This window comes from Limulus polyphemus, unplaced genomic scaffold (genome assembly GCF_000517525.1).
Source record: "Limulus polyphemus unplaced genomic scaffold, Limulus_polyphemus-2.1.2 Scaffold1992, whole genome shotgun sequence".
In the NCBI taxonomy this organism is placed as follows: domain Eukaryota; kingdom Metazoa; phylum Arthropoda; class Merostomata; order Xiphosura; family Limulidae; genus Limulus; species Limulus polyphemus.
This window is the reverse complement of record NW_013667602.1, coordinates 38,500-50,503: the sequence shown is the minus strand read 5'-3', so window position 1 is coordinate 50,503 and position 12,004 is coordinate 38,500. Positions and strand designations below refer to the sequence as shown.

General features: G+C 29.4%; 2 protein-coding genes across 7 annotated transcripts in view; one reads left to right on the top strand and one right to left on the bottom strand.

The window, feature by feature from the left end:
- LOC106465590 (phosphatidylinositol 4,5-bisphosphate 3-kinase catalytic subunit beta isoform-like) overlaps positions 1 to 1,994 on the top strand; it is a 65,051-nt gene extending 63,057 nt beyond the window's left edge. For all 6 annotated transcript variants that reach the window (XM_013925820.2, XM_022393519.1, XM_022393518.1 and 3 more), the window contains one exon: positions 522 to 1,994. In XM_013925820.2, coding sequence (XP_013781274.1) covers positions 522 to 798 — 277 coding nt within the window. In that variant the 3' untranslated portion in view covers positions 799 to 1,994. The remainder of the gene's footprint in view (positions 1 to 521) is intronic.
- A 9,500-nt stretch (positions 1,995 to 11,494) lies between these two features.
- Positions 11,495 to 12,004, bottom strand: part of LOC106465588 — a 28,578-nt gene continuing 28,068 nt past the window's right edge. The window contains exon 6 of the transcript XR_002612020.1: positions 11,495 to 11,710. The gene's annotated coding sequence lies outside the window, so the exon portion shown is untranslated. The remainder of the gene's footprint in view (positions 11,711 to 12,004) is intronic.

Below are 12,004 nucleotides of genomic sequence, written 5' to 3'. Positions count from 1 at the left end.
CAAATGGTTGAGCACTGTGTAATGAAAGCCAAGCTGCTTACCTATCGCCTTGTAGGACATACCAGCGGAATTCATGCCAATAATTTGCCATCTCTGCGCCTCTGATATCCGTCTTCTTGCCATTCTTACTTAAAATAATTTTGCATTCAGAAATTCGGGACTTAAATACGGATTTGATGCACGAGAAAATAGTGCATATTGGACGTGAAGAAGGGAGCAAGTTGCACGTGGGGAAAAAAACGCGCCTGATTTAAATGTCACACCTGAATGCTCACATCCTTTTAATTATGCTTGAAATTATGAACATTGCTCAACATCATGAAAATTAAACCTTATTTTCAATAAGCAATCCTGAAAAATATGTGGGGGTGCTTAACTTTTTTCCAGGTGTATATTTATAATCTTTAAAGTGTTAATGTATGTTTTTTGTAGCTTTCAGTTATGTGTAATATTTGTTTTAAGGAAGATTTGATTTGTTTATAGAATTTAGTTGCTGTTGAAACTTAAAATGTAACTTCTAGATTTCAGGAATACTGTGAAGAAGCTTTCATGATCTTACGAAGGAAAGGAACTCTGATAATTTCCCTTTTTGCTATGATGCTGTCAACGGGTATTCCTGAGCTTACATCTGAAAAGGACCTGTATTACTTACGTGAGACTTTAGTTCTGGACATGACCGAGACAGGGGCTCTTCAACACTTCCGGTCCAAGTTCATGGAGGCTCTGCGGAACAGTTGGAAGACCAGCTTAAACTGGCTGGCCCACAATTTAGCCAAAGATAACAAAATTGCTGACTAGTGTGCCATCTCATTGTGATATAATACTGTGCCACAGATTTATTTTGGCATTGATATATGTAAAGTGTGATTGGAGTTTATTAAGTAAGTGTTTCAATGCTGTTTAAATGAAAATTCTACCAAAAACAAACTATATGTATGCTTATCGCAAAGAAAACTTAGTTTTGCAAAATGAAATAGAAAATTTAAGCTTCATACCCACATTCAGATTTTGCTGTTAATTAAAACATAACAATCATTTAGCAAAGTAGAAATTGTTTGACATGCTTTTTTGTGTTTGGCTGTGTACAAAGCATTCACTTCATACCTAATATATAGGTAAATTGTACAAAGCTTTACAACCAAATTGTACTTAATATTTCAGAGACAACTTTCAGTTTAACAGAATGCTGGAAAATTAGTCAGAGGGCAATAAAAACTTTTCACAAAAAACAATTGCACATAACATCGAGTAATAGTATGGAAGTAATTTTTTATATATATGTGCACATACATTAGTTAACCAACTATTTTTCTGCAGGTGATATCTTATTTTCATTTTTGTCGGTACTTTTTCTCCATTGGCAGGAACAGAGCAACAATTACATTAGTTGGCTTACAATCCAAATCTAATTCATCACAATTGATGTATTCAAAACAATGATGTACTGAATTTTAGGAACCTCATAAAACTTAGTTAAATTGGAAACAAAGAAAATGCCCTAAGTAACAGCTTAGTCCACTCTGAGAACTTTTTCATTAATTTATTTGTAATGTTTTTCACATATAATGTGTCTGTTAACCATAATCTGCCTCTTGGAAAAAATTGTTCTACTTCAACATGAAAAATGTATTTTATCAATGGACTAATAAAGAAATGTTAAAATATTTCCAGAATTTTAGGTTTTAAAAAAATGTAATTCAAACATTTTCATTGTGATGTTTTCAACAAACATTTATGAAAATATATATATTAGAATTGAGCATATTATTAAATGCCGTATTTGGAACTTTGTGTCTATGTAGTGTTTAGCTTGGAATGGAACATAAGATATATTATGCATGCATGTGTGTGTGTTTGCATAGTGGTTCATATAACCCCGCTTTAAGGAAAATTTTGATGCCATTAGACCTTAAAACTTTAAAGTATACTTTAAATAATTGTTTTTATATCATTGGATTTTAAAAATTATATTTTCATTGTTTTTTTTTAATATAGTCTATAAAATCATTTTGTATTTTTAATAATAAAATTATTATTTGTTTATTTTTCATGAAAAGATTATTTGCCAGACATTTGTTCAGTGTGGGTTAAGTTTTTTACATGTATTTAAGAGTTGTTTGTGTCATGGAAAACATGTTATTTCAATGTTTAAATTGTTTACTAGTGGAAAGAAGTGATTTCTTTGTACAAGGGATACAGTATTATAGAAAGTAAAACATTATTTAAGTAGTGATTGTGATATTCTACCAGTATTAAAATATTTATTACATATTTTGGAGTCCTTTTAATGTTCCGATTAAGTGAAAGATACCAACAATTTGATAAATTTTTAGGACTGTAGTTTTTTTATAATGTATCAGATACAAGTATCACAATATTTGACAATGTTATTGCAATTAAACAATAAAATTAAAAAATGTTATCAACTGAAGAATAATGGGATAACTATAGGTCTAAAAATTCTTTATAGTAGTAGTTGCAATGTTTCGTCAATTAAATACCTATTACACTGTTAAAGATATAATTAATACTCATTTTTAAGTAATCTCATGGAGGGAAACAAATGCCTGAGCAGTTGTAAGCTTCCTGTTTTTTTTTTTTTTTAAAGTTGATGAATTGATCAAGATCAGTTACTTGTTTTAGTTATATAAACAATGGATTGGTTTTGTAACTTTTTTCACATAGTATGTGTCTGTCAACCATAAAAGTATTACTTTGAAAACCTGCTTTACTTCAACATTAAAAATGTATAGTTTATCGGTGGATGAATAAAAAAATTGAAAAATATTTCAAGCATTTAAGAATTAAAAAAGTTCATTCACAGTTTTCAGTTTTGTCTGTGACTGAAAATAGTTCTATAATGTTTTTACAGAGTAACTTTAAGGTAACTAGATAGTTTGATTATTAATAAATAAGGAACATAAAATTGTGGGTGTAACATCTTTGTGTCAAACTTATTGAATATTTAACCCTTAAAGATCAGTGGAATTGCATATTTGTAGAAATATGTATATATAAAGTATGTACACAACTTCACTGTTGTACATGTAATATTGTAAATGATGCACATCCTTGTGTCATTAAGGTCAGTATTTTTCATTTATGTGTGACCAGAACGGATGTCATGAGATAACTACATGTGTTAAAGTCAAGCCAGTTCATTGTATTTATTCATGTTGCCTAATGTACTGACAGGAATCAGGTTCATCTAGATCCATTTGCAATCACCCTATTATAAACTTGTATGCACACCAGTTTTAGAGGAACACATTGAAACTAAGAGACGAGTGATAGATTCTCTTGAGATTTTTGTGTTAAAATAGTATTTAATTACTATGACAACTGATTTCAGTCTTGTTTTACTTAGATAATTCCTGCCACTACTATTGAAAGTGGAACTTGAAGAAAGTTAATAGTATTTTAAAGGAAGTCTTATTTCAAATTACTTTCAGTATAACTTGTAAAAGAAAACAAACAAAAAAACAATTCCAGTTTGGTATGGTGACTACCTGATGGACAATTCTTTTGGGAATTTAGCTGAATTAATAACGTATTTAGTGTTTAAACTCTCTTTTATGGCTTCTATTTGGATCCAATTTTACCTCCACTTAATCTCACATTTTCAAAGGCTCAGAAATGCAAGAAGATACTTTGTAATTATTCCACTATGGAACCAGTCTATATGTATTTCAGGATAAGTGTTTTAGTTTTCAAAAGTGAATTTGCACCATTTTCCAATTCCAGTTTTTAAGTAGACTTTCAACATGAAAAATGTTTTATATTTTTACAAATCAGATTTGAAAGAATATCCTATTGATAAGTTTTTCACTGTACAGAAAGTTTACATTTTTACCTGTTCATAAGTATTATGTGATGTGACGTACTGGGGTACAAGTAAAATACTTTTTCAGCAAACTTTCTCATGATGAGTGTGTGTTGTATTTATTTAAGACAAAAGATATATTTTGTATTCAAAAGAGAAAAAATATACTATAAGAAGAGCTTTGCATCTATTAGTTCAGACATTGACCAACAAAGGCACTTTAATATTATTTAACAAGTATCCAGTCATATTATTACATGTATTAAATTAGTTTACAATAACATTTTTTAATGCTACATTGGGAACCAGGCCAAATATTGAAGTTCATATTTTTTATTGCTTCGAAAAATCACCAACTTATTGTGAAAAAGATTCCTTATCTTTCCAGTATTATTATTCTTGCAAGTTTTACTTATTTACAATTTTATTCTGGCAAATTGTCCATTGATCTTTCATGAAAACTTACTTTCTTGAGTCTGTCATATGACAGGTTTAAAATAGGACCTCTTTTAGACTGAATTATGGTTTTCACTTCTATTTAAAAAGACATGTTTCATAGGGTTCCTTTAAACTTCCATTGGCCTAGATTCAGGCTTGGCTTGAGATTTCTGTATATATATATATATATATATATATGTAGAAGATTGTTCCTTACTGACTTGATCATCCCAAACTTTTATCCAGTGCCACTCTTCGGAGCTTTATGGTGCATGGATGAGCCCTCTTTTATTTTTGTATCTTGCATGGGTTTATCATATTACAAGCCTTGATGTAAATTTAATCCAATTCTTTAAATATTGTCAATGTAAAGCCTTTCATTTCTTAACTTTTAGCAAACATCCTAAAACACACATTCTCTCTCTTTACTATACTTCTTAGATGGCTGTTGCGAGACATTTATATCAAATGATTTTTATCTATTATATATTAGCATATAGCCCATCAAAAATTATGAGGCAAGTACTACCACCCACCCACCCCCATAGTATACCCTAACTTCACACTTTATAGCTAACTAAAATAAAGAAATTTTGCAAAATTAAGCTTGACTAACAAAAATGCAGTCAAGGCAGTAAAAGTAATTGTGAGCCAATCAGAATTAAAATCATTCATGAAATTAATTTTTTAGCATATTCATAGAATAATTATTGGTAAAAATCAGTTAGATTAACAACTTCTAATATATAGAAAAACCAGTACATTTTGATAACACTAAACTCCAACAATGGCTTTTATGTCACATTGCTTAGCAACAAAAGTATAATCTAATATTGTTGTTCGTCTATGTACTGAAAGCATAAAATGAAATGTATAAACAACAAAACTGGAAAAATAGTTGTTGATTTCTTAATTTAGGGTCTCCATTGATTAAAGAGGTTTGTTTTTTTATTAAAAAGGTTGGTGATATAACAGAAAATAGCTTAATTCAGAAATGATTTAAGTTTAAAATTTTATCGATATTTTGACTTTCATGATAAATTTTATGCACTTGGCTCTAGGCTAGGTGACCCCACACTACATCTTTACTTTAGGCTTATTATACCAATACTTACAAGGTTTCATAGCATCCTCCACCTACCCACCCATTGCTAAAATTGTAATGGGTAGACTGTAATCAAAGTATTCTATCTGGATAAATGCATTTTGGCTTTTATGACTCCTGTTTTGAGAAATCAAGTGTGACGTGACACACACTGGTTATTACATAGATTAGATTCCATATCCCTAGTGAGACAGCGAGTAAGTTTACAATATGATTTTGCTCTAAAAGAAACAAATATATTCCACATTATAAATGTATTCACAAGCAAAATTGAAATAAGGGTGATATATATATATATATGACCAAATGTCCTTGAATTGCTTTAAAAAAAACAAAGGCATATCACAAATTAAACAGAAACACAACTATTCCATAATTATCAAATTTTATTAAAATTCATGATGGGTAATATCATAAGCTTTCTTGCAAATAAATTACATTGAGGATTTATATAAATTTATTCAAAATGGTTCATTATCAATTACATATTTAATCCTTCCTCATTTTTGTTGTACCTTTAATCTGAAAAAAATTATCACTTAACATATCAACATAATGGCACATCATACAACACATGGGCTAAATGTCCAGGTCAGAGACCCTTATGATTCGGGTACAGAACTGTGACAATAAGGAGGGCAATCAATCAACACACCCTCTGTCTATACAGCTACTCTTGACAAATAAAGTGAGTAACACAATTATAATGCCCCCAGACCTGAAATTCTATAATCCTTCAGTAGTATGTTGCAGCTCAGACTTTTGACATTCTGGTCCTCAGTACACCATACTAACCACCAGGCCATACCATGCTTATACAATTAATTAAAAACATAGCTTCATACATTATCTGTACAAATAATTAAGATGTTTAACTTACCCATTTTTTTCTAATTTAACTTATTTTTTAGTAAAATGCATTATAATATTTTTATTTAACATTTTCATTCAGAACCTGACAAATAGAACTTAGCTAATTCCTCCCTCTTGGAAATTAAATTACAAAACACCTACCTTGTTGTGTATTTCAGCTACTGTCAATTTTCCAGATAATAAACAAAGTTTGTACAATTTGGTCCATTTATTTTAAGATAAAAATTAATCAGACACAACGTGATTCCTTAAGTATGAAGTCATCAAAAACATGGTTATCATTTCTTTTAATTCATAAAATATTGGTTTTTATACTTTGATAAAAGCTAATATTTTTACTTTAAACTATCAGTGCTAAATAAATAACGTGACTGTTTCAAGCAAATGAAAAATTTTCGTTAGGCATAAAAAATAGTTTGGAAACATTTTTTTTTGACTGCCTGGATCCCTAATGGACAATTAAGTATTTAGTGTATTTAACCTCTCTCTTATAACTCCTATTTGGATTACATTTTGCAACAAGATACTTTGCAAATATTCCACTAGAGAGAGAGAGCAGTTACTTGTATTATCCTCATTTTTTGGTTGTTAATACTTAGAAAGAACCATTTCTTGATTTAATCAGGTGTGTATCACCTAAGTGTTTGGAATTGCATGACTGACCTAAAACTTTAGTTGTCTTATAGTCTTAATAAAGCAGTGGAAGAATTTACCCTTTCTTGTGCTGGTTACTGTATGGCAACTTATGTTCTTGGAATAGCAGACAGACACTTCGACAACATCATGGGGAAAACAAAAATTATCACCCAACCCCCATTGAGGGTAGTTGATGTTATCAGTTTTCTATTTTTATGTATTTAGGGGTAATTACCATACCCCAAACAAGCTTAGATGATGAATGGTAGTAGAATCTGAGATGCTGTGGGTCTTTGCACCCAGATTTTAACCTCTTACTGAATCTGGAGTTGTTCTGGTTATGTCTGATAGACAGAATATCCCCATTGCATTTAGGTGCTATGACTGCAGACATTTTAGCTTCAAAAGTGATATCATTTATACTTTTGTACAAATGGTATAATTTTACAGTTTTGATGACACAACCATCTATTTAGTACAGCATACATCTATAATAAAAATGTTGTATTTTTATATACATAAAAAGGTGTATTTTTTTCTCAGCTAATCATTCCTCCTCAACACAGAAACTATTATACAATTTTTTGTTTTAATATAATGAACATTTATTATTAAAACTGACAATACATTACAGCTCACACATGATTCACAAACAAGAAATACAACTTATGTAATGATTAAAAACGGAAATGAATATTGCTTGGAATGAAGACCTTGATGTTTTGTTATTAAAAAGTTTTTAATTTTTTTCATGTAAGATATAAAATTGAAGCACTGATATATATATAAATCCATCACGTCTTTTACAGTATATTTTTTCCAGCCACCAGTGGAGAAAAAAAAAGCTTTCATGCAATCTATACAAAATACTTCCAGCATAAACATAAAACCATAATCTGTAAATCAAGAACCTTGTAAATAATTCACTTCACTCAACAAAATTAAATGAACCAACATCTCCAGTGTCTTCAAGCTTGTGTAACAGTGGTATAGGCTTTGTAATTAGCCGAATCAAAATTAAAAATTAGATCCTGAATATTAATAGTAACCTTATCAAATTGCAACACAGATGAAGCTACAGGAGTCAAAAACAGAAAACATAATTTTCTTTTAATATTTAAGACAAAAAATTATCAATGCATCTATATAAAATTTTCTAAACAGACTATGTTTTACTTCCAAGTAGTAGATATGTTTTTTCACAAGTCTGTTTTAATTATAAGTTACTAAAAAATACCAAGATATGAAATGAAAATTCATCAGTATTCAGGACAGACAACAGATGCTAAAACTATTTCCTTCTTCATAGATTTAAGCTACTCATTTGGCAAATCAAAGTTATAATTTATCAGATATTTTCTAAACTATGTCGAGAATACAAAAAATACTTCACACACACAGAAAAAATCAAACACTTTACAAAATCTGACCTAATCCTTAGGGGGGAAAAAAAGCTTAAAACATTACATTATATATTTTACTCTTAATATACAAGAAAATCTATAATATGACCACTGTGAATTCATATCTAGTAACACTCTTATTATAATGCTATATGTTTCCCTTGGGGCTAGTGATATTTATCATTGAAATGACTTGTTCATTTCACATATACAAATCCTATAGTTATTTCTTGGTACCAATGAAAAATCCTGTGCATAGCAAATTAATTCTTATGTCAGTAACACTGTACTACAATTCAAATGCTATTTTCTGTTTAAAATAACATAATTATAGTAACTAAGACAAAGAAGTTTATTTATAATAATAACACACTATTAATATACTATAATATATAAGTTTGTGAAAAACGAAATTTTTAAACCTTACAAATCTACTGATTTGGATGTGTCTAATGATAAAACTAACCAAATATCAGGATATGAATACAAGGGAAATAACCTGAGGTATCCCATCTATTCATGTGTTGTTGGAGAACTTAAAAACATGTCAGCAAATGCTTTCATTATTCATAAAACCATAATCTAACAAGATTTTCATGATTTTCTTAATATTAAAATAAGTTTAGAACATCTTAGAAGTAACAAAAATGTATTTTGCAGTGGTTGTGCATTTACAGTTTTGTCTTCGGCAAACAATTTCTAAACTTTATTATGCAGGTAGAATTATTATCAAGTGTGTTTGTTTTCCACTTTGCATTCTTCTGAATACAATGAAAATCAGGTGTGAACTAATGTGCTTAATTACTGAAATTTTAATATTTTCACAATTCTACTTGGAAAAACATAAAGAAGTGTTTCAATTTACCTACAAGTAATCTTGCTAGACACTGTATACCAAGAATATTACAACTTTTAAAAATGACTTTATCAAAGTACACCATTTACAAGGGTAAGAAATATAAAGTAAGCACAGAATTTAAATGTTCTCATGTTAAGCAGTATTAAAACTACCACTCACAGAGCTTATATAGTACAACAAAGTAACTATACCAGTATCAAAAGTACTACCTGCAGGGCTGGTCTTGGATAATAAAGTAATCATACCAATATTAAATCTACCACTTAAGGGGTGTGATAACAAAGTAATGACAACATAATTGATCCTGAATAGTGACTGATTAATACATTAATTATTTTTCTGTTTTTGAATCCAACAGTAAAAGGTTCAACTAGAATCATTTTTTCTTTTACTTAGGATGCCATATTTTTTGAGCTATAAATTAACACAAGTGAATTCATATGCTTAACAAACACACTTTCAAAGCAACAGCAAATTTTATATTTTAACTAGAAAAAAAATGTTGGTATAGTCTACTGATGCCCCTAGACAAAAACTGTTAAAAATCTAAGGGAATTCTAACAAAATATGCAACGAGTATGTTAATCAAATTATTTTTGAATTTATGAAAATTGGTAACGTTCACTACAGACCAATCATTTCCCATCTATTTAACACTTTCATTTTTAGGAAGGTGGCACTTTGATTAGATCTAGAGCAAACAAAGATTGCTCTGAATATGGTATACTTGTATAACATCTGTGTATCACCATGTCTACAAAATTTGCATATAGACCTCCAATTTAAATGCCAATAATAGAACACAGAATGTTGGAATTAAGGAAATGTGTGCCAGGAGACTCCAGAATATGTCTTGTGATATGCAAGCTTCATGTTTGAGTGATTGGCTTATTCCAGTTATTCTGTGGCCATAAGGGATCATGAGAATCGCAAAAATAACAAGTTAATTCATATTATTCCGAATCTATTTCTATACATATGAATCATGAAATCCACATCAATAAGGAAAGCGTGAAAACTTTCAAAAAACACTAAACTGAAACTATTTTAATACTTAATAGACTGGTTATCTTGACTTAATTTGTCAAAGCACGTTCTTGACAGTTTGGCCTACACGAATATTTATATCCTTATGTATATTCATTAGCTACACATTCTCTCCTGCTAGAGAACAAGCAATTTTGACCAAATGGCAGATTCAAAAGCAAAGATAACCATACATTTGAGTCTGAATTTAGTACATTAATCAACATCTGTATACCTTGAACATAAGGATGCTGTACCTATTGGTTTTCTACCTGCTCTCTTAGTTTTAAACTGACATATTGCATACTGTGACTGATATCATTGTACCAAAGCAACCACACTTGTACATTCACATTTGTTTACATCAGGTAAAACCATCACCTTCCTAATCCCTTCTGAAGATAAAGTACAGGAAAAAATGTTAAAATTAAACAATTCATACAAAATAAGGATACAGGATAACATAAAGGACAATCAACTTTTACTATACTTTTATGTGGTTCCAGTAAAAATAATTCAACTAATATCTTCTTCATCTATTATAACATTTTTAGAACAACGAGTTTTATTTCAGATTACTATTTCCTGTTATTCAATGATACATAGTTGTAACATTTCTGTATGAAAACATATATAAAAACAAGATCTACTGTCACTGTACAAAATATTAATAAAAAAAATTACAGATGTAACATAAAGTATCTTCTTTAAAGCAAAATCAGTTAAATTTAGGAAAATTTCAACGTATGTTTAATGTGTGTGTGTGCATAACTAGTGCAGCATAATTCTTAATTTTAACAGGAATTTTAAGATTATGTGATTTATTGGTATTCTTAAGAGCAGAAGTATTGTATACATTTTATTTAGGTTTAATCCTATAACCCAGTGTTTTCCAAACTGTGGCAGTGCACCCCCTGGGGGGCACGGCCTTTTGAAAGGAAAGCCCAAAAATAATGATGGAAGAAACAGAAGAGTTAGAGATGACTATAACCTAACAAAACGATCACTTTGCTCTCAAAACTTTTTATTCTTCCTTAGAAGCATTTTTTCATTTAAAAAAAATTATTAAAAAACAGGTAAAAAAAATTTTGATTTTGCTGGTATTACTTGCAAACATTATTTTAATGTGAAGGGGAGAGAGTGCAACAGATATTTTGCTGAGTTAAGGAGGTGTTGCTATTTAATGTTTGCAAAACATTGCTATAACTCAAAGGCAGATTGCAATGCTAAATCTTTAAGCCTCAATATATAAATAATCAAAATTTGTTATATCTAAGTTTTCTCAGATAAAAATAAAATAGTCTAAAAAAGATACAAATATTAAAACTAATATTAGCAAGTAATATTTTTGGAACTTTTTATATTTTTTACTTTGTAATTTCTTAAAAAGTTTTCAGTTAACTCACTACAAAATACTAGGGTAAGAAATAAAATAAAAGTTGTAATTTACTATATTAAATGTAAAACCTGTAGTTTTGAACTTTCATTCATGTTAATTTTAACAAATTTGTCAAGTTCTTGTCTTTGTTTCCAATGACATGCAGACCCTGAGAGAAATGAAAAAAAAGAAAAATTAAGTTTGTGCCACTGTCAATCAGCCTCATCCAATTCACCTATAGTAAAATACTGGAAGAAGAAAAAAGTAATTTTACCTCCTTTATGTTCATTTAGTTTTACATTTTAATATAATGTGCGAAAAACTCAGAAGTTAACTGCCTTAACAATGCTTGGGTCTCCTGTTGATTGCAGATCATAGCAATTTCTCTTGGATTTTGAATACCAAACTCCAAACTTCATATTCAATGACAAATTTTCTTAAATTATGAAATGAAAAGCTGAAT